This window comes from Hippocampus comes, unplaced genomic scaffold, assembly GCF_001891065.2.
Source record: "Hippocampus comes isolate QL1 unplaced genomic scaffold, H_comes_QL1_v1.1 scaffold144, whole genome shotgun sequence".
In the NCBI taxonomy this organism is placed as follows: Eukaryota; Metazoa; Chordata; class Actinopteri; order Syngnathiformes; family Syngnathidae; genus Hippocampus; species Hippocampus comes.
In genome coordinates, this window is record NW_017805782.1 from 154358 (window position 1) to 162044 (window position 7687).

Below are 7687 nucleotides of genomic sequence, written 5' to 3' on the forward strand. Positions count from 1 at the left end.
AGACGCAAGAGGGACAAAGTCTGCGCAAAGGACGGCCGCCCGTTTGTCCCAAAGACGAGGCGGGCGCTTTTTTTCTCGTTCGCGAGAAACCCGAGAAGATCCGACGGATGAGCCGCGAGTGAAGATGCTTAGTTTGCGTTGAATAAGTTCACTCGACCAAACGCTGCAACAGTTCCGTGGAACCTTTCAAGAAGGACTCCCCCCGCTCCCCTGAACTCGGTTGTCTTCTCTGACTTGGATTTTGAGTCGCGGGTGCCATCAATGTCGTGCCGGACTAGACTCGGGAATGTCACGCCCTCGAAACCGGACCTGCTACCTCTGTAGACAGGTTTCATTCCTCCAATCTCACATTTCGTGTGTCCCCCTCGACCCCCCAAAAAAGAGAGAGCATTTAGCAGGCAACCACCGGCCACCAGATTGATTCGCAATGTTCAAAGGAGGAGGATCCGCTCCGAACAAGCCCCGTGTCGTGCCCCCCGCGGGGCGATGCCATTTTTCCCGGCACCGGTTGATCTGAGCCGCAGCGCGAGTCTGACCTTGGCGTCGCGCTTGAGGGGCTGCACAGTGAGGCTGTCGGCGCCGATGTCGACGATGGTTCCCAACTGGAAGCCGTCGACGGGGTGCGGCGCCCACACGGGTTTGCCGTCCTCCATCTCGATTCTGGAAAACAAGGGCGGCCGGCTCAGTTTTCAGCGGGGCGGCTCTCGCGGCCGCTCAAGTCGACGTCCGGAGCCCCTTCGTCTGAGAAAGGCAACGAGGAGCCCCCGGGCGCCCGGCCGACACCTCTTGGCGTCTTTGAAATCAACAAGAGCCTTTCCTTGTTCCTGCACGGAACGCCGCGTCACGTGACCTTCGCGGCAAGCCAATCGGACGTCGTGACGGCGAAGCCTTCGGGGACCACGTCGCACGTGACCTCGCTCGTCCGTTCGGTGGTGTTGTTCGCTCGCAATTGAACACATCGCCGAGGGATGACGTCAGGCACGACAACGCTCTGCGGCGGCCAAATATTCACGGCGGACATCGAACGACGTGATTGGGCGAAAGTGTCCCGGTTACAAAGTTGCTGCCGAGCGTTACGTCGGTCGTTTCGTCGAGCCGCACGGGCGACCTTTGGCCCGCGCTCCCCTTTCTTATCTACACGCAGGCCGTGACCGCGCCCGCGCCCAGTTCCTCGTCAAACCTTTTCGTCGGATGTAAAGTTTGTCGGTCGCCCGTCGGTGAGTCATCCGCGCAGCCCGCAAAAAGCGTGAAACATTAACCGTCGGCCAACGGCGCGTGCCATAAAGGTCAATCATCTGCGGAGCCATCGCCGCTTCCCGCGCCACCTGGGTCCTCGAAAAGTCACGCGACTTTTTTCGACAGGTCACGTGAGTGACTTCTGACCTTCGAGGCCCCACCTGTGAAAAGTGTCACCGGGCAAATCCTTTCAAAATGTCCTCACTTCTCACCCGTCAAGACATTTTCGGCCTTTGTGTCACACGAAACGCGTGCACGCGCAAACTGTGAAAAGAAAGGAAAGTTTGCACTTAGTTTGCGGCCACACACACACACACACAAAGCCAAGCCGAGCCGAGGCGAGCCTCCATCACATATCCGGATGGCGAACCCTCCCGTGTGGAATTCCCCGATGACGCCGCGATTGAAAACGGGCTCCTTTGAGACGGGCTCGCCGGGGGCTCCGAGCTGCACTCTGACGTCGGCGCCGATGGCCAGCGCCTCGAAGTTGAGGCCGTTTCCACAAGGAGCGCGGACCCCCTCGTTCCATTGCGCCGAATGTCGTCCGGGTCACTAATTTGTACAAAGGTGCGCCGCGAACGACGGGCGACTGTTTGTAAAAGGTTCAAACGCGGCGTCGGGCGAAAAGCGGAGTGCTTTCGAAGGCGGTCTGCTATGTAGCAAAAACAATGTTGCCTTTGTCGTGAAGAAAACAAGTGGCCGAGAGCCATAATGGCAGCAGTGTTACGAGTCGACACAAAAAGACACCGCGAAGCGCGAACGGTCCGTGAGGTCGGTCGGTCGGTCGGTCGGTCGGTGGCTTGACTCGGCTCGGCTCGGCTCGGCCGGACCGGCGCCGCCCGCCCGGGTCCGGCCGCCATCAGCGGCGTTAGCTAACAACGTCGCTCGCTAGCGCGGGGTGGAGGTGCCGATTCATTATCTCACCTGCGGGCGTCCGGCGCGGCGGGCTGCGTCGAGCGAATGCTGCTGGCTGGAGCGAGGCCGGAAGTGCAGGTGAGCGAAGCGAGCCAGCCGCTGCGTGGCCTCCGCGTCAAGGCCGCCCAGTCGCCGAGTGTGCGGCCGCCCTCGTCGCCTCCCAGTCCCGCAGCCAGCCTGGGAAATTGGCCGCGTGACGTCACGGGCCGGGAACGGAGGACAGGCTGCGGCTCGCTTCCCGGCCTCTAGGGGGCGCCGAAGAGCCCGGGACCGGGGGAAGGCACCGGACCACTTTCGCCGGATTCCATCTCGATCGTCAACTCTTCAAAGCGAGCAGTCCACATTCATAGAAAAGCAGTGGATTGTAAAATATGCCTGGAAAAAGTAACCGTGAATTTGTTTTCATGACGGGAGAATAAATTATGGAGCCCCGGTGGGAGGAATGTGTCCAAAGAGATATTACCGTGGCAACAGTAACGCTGGACTTTTATTCATACAAAGTAAAAGGTGTTGGTGGAGGGAGACTGAGAAGCAGAGTAGAGTAAAGTAGCATAACAACGGCGTACAATCAAGTCACCCCCCCCGCCCCGCCCCGCCAGGGGTATCGAGTTCATGAGGTGAGAGGAGGGTTGGCCTGGACAGCGACGGAGCCCGAAGTCTCTTCAACGTCCGCCTCTTCCGAGGAAGCCGGGGAGGCCTCCGGCCGCTCGACCCGGCCCTTGTCGGCTTCCTGTTGGGCTTGGATGTGCAGGATGAGGCCGCTGATCTCCTGCCGTTTGCTCCTCATTCTCTGCTGAGGAAACCACTCGGACAGGTTGATGGGCAGTTGGAAGTTGACGATGGGATTCTGCGCAGACACGCACACACAAAAACAGAAAGAAAAAGCACCGACATCAGTTGAGGTGTTCCAACGACACCCTAAAAGAGTGGAAACTGCTCATACAAGTGGAAATGCCACAACCTTTCCCAAAAAGGAGAGTCCGTCAACGGCGCCCAAAATCCCTCTGCAGTCGAGATTTTGAGGCAACGGGTGATTCGACTTACAACGGATCTTTGACATCTCTGGCCGTCGGTGGCAGCGGATGACTCTTAGCGACTGTGGTTTTGCATTCAAAAGCATAAGCGGGCCTCCGACTTGGGGCGCACCAAAAAATTCGGCCTTGCGCCGCCCCGACTCGCTTGCCGCATGAAAGCGGTGAAGCCCGCTCGCTCGGCGGCGAGGTCGGGCATCTTGTAAGACAACCGCGGGGGGGCCTTCCATTCAATGGCCTTTCCCTGTTGGGACTTCCAAGTCGTGCAGCCTCAGCAGCCTTTGGCGTGAAGCCGTCGAGCAACACGCGCGCACAAGCGGCGGCCGGGAAACGTTCACCTCGAAGAAGCTCTCGACGTACTGCAGGACGTAAACGCCGCAGTCGCTGAAGTTGTCCTGCTGAGGCACCCGAGGACTGGAACCTTTCATCACGTCTTTTCCAAAGGTGCGCCGGCTGCCTTTGCGCACTTCCCACTCCACCTCCAGGTACCTACGACGGGCGCGCACCCAGGTGGAGTTCAAAACAGCGCCCGGGTCCGACGTGTGCGTGCAACTTGCGCCGTCTGTCTCACTTACTCTCTCAGGGTTTTGACCACCGTGGACCTGGCAGGACCGCGCAGGGAGTCCATGATCAGGATACAGGACCTGCGCACAACAAGCGTTACGGCGGCGCCGCCCGCAGGCCAGCGCGCGCCGCCGCCGCCCGCCGGCTTACTGTTTGCCGCGGTTGGCTTTGAAGGCCCGAGACGCGTCGCAGGCCGAAGCTGAGTCCGAGGCGTCTTCGGGCGGCGCGCCGCCGTCGTCGCTGCACTCGTCCTGCGCAGTCACAACGTTAGCCTGGCGCGGCTCAAACGGAGCGTCGGCGCGAGTACCTGACTTGAGCTCTGCTCGTCGGACGTCAAGGCGCCGTCTTCGTCTGCGTAACGCAGGCCGATTTGCTGCAACTCGTCTACAACCCAAACAGGCGCAGAGTGAGCGACCAAGCCGACGGGTGCCACGGGCGAGGCAACGAGATCGCTGACAGGCTGCCAAAATGCTAAGCCTGGTGGGAACGCCCACTAAAACAACCCCACCCTCGGGAGTGATTGGTGAGCAGGGACGCAGCGAATGATTGCGGATGTTCCCCCTCCCCAACGGTAGCGGCTAACGCAGTGGACTGACTTGTGGAGCGCGGCTCAGGGTGCCCGGCGGCGGCGTCGGGGGCCAGCGCGTGCCGTTCCGGGAGGGCCTCTTGCAGCGGAGGATCCCGAGGGGGGCTACGCCCGGCGGCGGCGGCGGGATCCAGCACGTCCGTGTCCGGGGACAGCGGGCGGCAGTGCTCGGGGAGCTCCTCCGGCGGGGGGTCGGCGCCCGGGAAGCAGATGACCGCCAGGTACCAGTGAGCCCTGAGGGGGACGAGAGGCCAAATGAGCGTGCCGCGGCGCCCCTTCCCCGCTCCGGAGGCCGCAACTCACGACTCGTTGATGGGAACAAAGATGAAGTCCTTGTCGAACAGGTCCACGTGCCGCGTCCACGTCTTGACCCTGTTGTGCTTGCGTTTGTGAATCCTGCGGAAACGAGCGGCCGACGATTCAGGAAAACGTTTCCCGCGTTCCCGCCGGAGCACTCGGATGCGCATACTGACGGAAGGTTGTTGCTCCGATCGGGAACGCTCCCCTTCTCCCTTTGGGTGAGACGCTTGTAGAAGAAGGAGCTGAACACGTGGATTCTTTGGGCGTCCTCTTTCTTCAATTTCTCCAAAACTAAATATCTACACACACACACACACACACACACACACACACACACACACACACAGTCACGGACGGACGAAAGCGTAGACGTAAGGCCGCAACGGCCGCAACGCGGAAGGAGAAGCGCGTGGAGCCGGCGTGCTTACTTTAAATAAAAATCTATGATCACATCATTCAGGAACTCTCCGTCGTTAAGGCAGTGGAGGTCCTCGTTGGTGACCGAGATGCCCCCTTTGGCCGGAGGAGGCGGATACACCATCAGCCTGGAAGACAAGCAAGCGAGCGCGCATCAGGAACGGGAGCGGTCGCTGGTCTCCGTGGGGGGGAGGGGGAGGGGGTCGGACGCACTCACTTGACCACGGGCCCGGAGAAGGTGGGCTGAAGGTCGGCCACGTCCTGCTGCTCGTGGTCGAAGAAGGTGGCGGCGGCGTTGAGGGTCCTGGTGGACGGCGAGCGCCGAGACGCGGCCGGGATGCCCTTCAACTGCGCGCAAGACACACAGCGGCTAGAAGCGTTCAACGGAAATCAAAACAATGCAACGATGGGCAGATCCCTTTGGAGCGAGATCTCGTTGAATACGCGACAAAGGTTTGGCGTTTTGAGTAAAGCGTCATGGCCAACGTCGACTCGGATGGCCGGGACACGTGGCAAAAAACACGCGAGCAAGTTGAGGGAAAGCTCATCAAAGACCGGTCGTCCCTCGGGGGAGCGGCGGCGTGCCGCGGTTGGCTGGAAAAGGAATCGCTCCGACATTCACATGCTAAGAAGGGGGCGAGGGTCCCCTCCTCGCCAACTACCGCCTGCCAAAACGTCAATCGCAAGGAATGTTTCGGCATGGAGCGGCAAAAAGGTTCCGAGAAATGGGTGCGTGGAAGGGGGCGAGGCCCAGAAGCAAGCGGAATGCCCGCGAGTGTCCGTCCCTCGAGCGGCGCCGCGTTCAAAAGCAACGTCTGTGTGCGAAGGACATGGCTCCACGGTGCCCCGGTGCGACCGCAAACTCGACGTCGCAAAGCATAAGCAAGTCTTTGAATCGACAGCGGCCAGAAAGGTTTTGAATGAACCTCCGCTTGGAAGGGCGCCGTCTCCCTGAGCGATGTCACGGACGTCGCTTTTTGCGTCGAGGTTTGCAAACGGCCACCGAGACCTCCGCCAAGCCCTTTGCGACCTTCAACAAACCCTGACGACAAACGCGGGCAAACTGCCGCCGCTCAACGTGCCGCACGCTTCCGAGGTGACGGACGGCGCGCCTTGGTTTGCTTCTGAAATCCCCATCCCCGAAAACCCGACGCCCATCGGGTTGGCACGCGGAAAGGACGGGAGCCGTTTTGCCGTTTGCCGCGTCGGCGGACGGGACGGGACGCCACCTTGTCTTGCTTCTGCTTGGTGGCCTTGTTGAAGTTGACCAGGCGCGTGTTGGCCTCGTCAAAGGGCAGCTTGGCGGGAAAGTTGTCGATGTTGTTGTTGCGGCCGATCTCGCTTAAGATGTCCTCCAGGATCATCTGCTCCTTCATGTCCAGGCCGTCCACGAAGATGAGCACCACGTACTTCTCGTCCGACTCTGAGCACACGGCGACAGCTGAGATCGTACCCGCCTCCCCCCCCGCAACAACTTCCGATTCGACCGCCCGCCAGTATTTCGGTTCGTTTACGGATCGATTCGATGTTTCGTGAGGAACCGGCTTCGTGATCTGCCAATATTCCAATCGGGGGAGTAGCGACACTTTTTTTCCCCTGATGCGTGGACATATTAAGTATGCAATGAAGAGTCTTCTCAATTTGGACCATTTGGGGAAAACAAAAGCAAACAAACTTGGCTGTAAGTTTGCTTCACTTTGACGACGTCAGCTTTCTCCATCAACGCCGGCACATGAGATCAGACGCCGCCGATCAAGAGGGAACGAAGAGCGCGCCGCGCGTCGTCGACGGGAAGCGGCGCCGAGGGCCCCGGCGCTACTCACGTTGTCCGGCGCAGTCGTACCACTGGCCGCCGCACTCCTGCGTCATGTTGAGCTGCGCCCGCAGCCGGACGCATTCGTCGGGCGTGGTCTGGAAGAACAAGACGGGCAGCTTGCGCACGCTGCACCACTCGCAGCTGATGAGCTCCGAGGCCCGGAGGCACACCTTCTCCACCGTGTTCGGCTCCGGCCCTGGCGCGGGGAAAAAAAAACCTTTGAGCGGGCGCGCGGCGGTGTTGCGACGACAGGCCGCGATGACGGAGGCGCACCTTCGGTTTCCAGCTGGATGTGCTCCACGGAAAACTGCCCCAAAAAAAGCAGAAAGAGGAGAAATGTGCCCGTGAGAGGGAATTCAGCGGCAAGCCAAAAGCCAACAAAGCCAGACGCTCACCACCACGGGCTTGGTCACCATCCTGCGCAGCGTTCCGACGCGGACGCTTCGACACTGCAGGATGATGCTGGCGCACTTGCCCGGCTCCACTTTGGAACGTTTGCTTCTGGGAGAACTGGGCTGCTTTCCGAACTAAAGCCAGTTGGGGAAGGGGGGGGGGGGGGGGGCTTGGGTCACTTGTCACTTTATTGGAAAGAACGAATGCGGTGAACAAGGAAGGGTTGCTTTGGAATGTGCTTTTAGGTGCGAAAAAGAACCAAAAGCGACCTGGTCCTTCATTCTGCTTCGGCGCGGGATGACAAACTTCATGTTGACGTCCTCAAAGAAGTCGGCGCTCAGATCCTCCGGCTCGCCGCCGCTTTTCACCGCCGCCTCCACTCTGCCGCCGCAGGGCGCCGGCGACGAGTGCGCCGAGTCGGCGGGCTGC

The 7687-nt window shown here is 60.4% G+C and overlaps 2 protein-coding genes across 4 annotated transcripts in view; both read right to left on the reverse strand.

The window, feature by feature from the left end:
* LOC109524819 (unconventional myosin-VI-like) overlaps positions 1–2366 on the reverse strand; it is a 12126-nt gene extending 9760 nt beyond the window's left edge. For all 3 annotated transcript variants that reach the window (XM_019884921.1, XM_019884920.1, XM_019884919.1), the window contains exons 1-2: positions 2161–2366; positions 537–660 (exon numbers count right to left, since the gene is read on the reverse strand). In XM_019884921.1, the coding sequence (XP_019740480.1) occupies positions 537–653 (117 nt within the window). In that variant the 5' untranslated portion in view covers positions 654–660; positions 2161–2366. The remainder of the gene's footprint in view (positions 1–536; positions 661–2160) is intronic.
* Positions 2367–2613: 247 nt separating this feature from the next.
* senp6a (SUMO specific peptidase 6a) overlaps positions 2614–7687 on the reverse strand; it is an 8964-nt gene continuing 3890 nt past the window's right edge. Inside the window, exons 10-24 of the mRNA XM_019884912.1 lie at positions 7528–7687; positions 7261–7392; positions 7139–7172; positions 6873–7061; positions 6279–6472; positions 5267–5397; positions 5061–5177; positions 4806–4931; positions 4636–4728; positions 4343–4566; positions 4054–4130; positions 3897–3997; positions 3758–3826; positions 3521–3671; positions 2614–2998 (exon numbers count right to left, since the gene is read on the reverse strand). The exon at positions 7528–7687 is cut by the window's right edge and continues 121 nt beyond it. Coding sequence (XP_019740471.1) covers positions 2762–2998; positions 3521–3671; positions 3758–3826; positions 3897–3997; positions 4054–4130; positions 4343–4566; positions 4636–4728; positions 4806–4931; positions 5061–5177; positions 5267–5397; positions 6279–6472; positions 6873–7061; positions 7139–7172; positions 7261–7392; positions 7528–7687 — 2035 coding nt within the window. The 3' untranslated portion in view covers positions 2614–2761. The remainder of the gene's footprint in view (positions 2999–3520; positions 3672–3757; positions 3827–3896; positions 3998–4053; positions 4131–4342; positions 4567–4635; positions 4729–4805; positions 4932–5060; positions 5178–5266; positions 5398–6278; positions 6473–6872; positions 7062–7138; positions 7173–7260; positions 7393–7527) is intronic.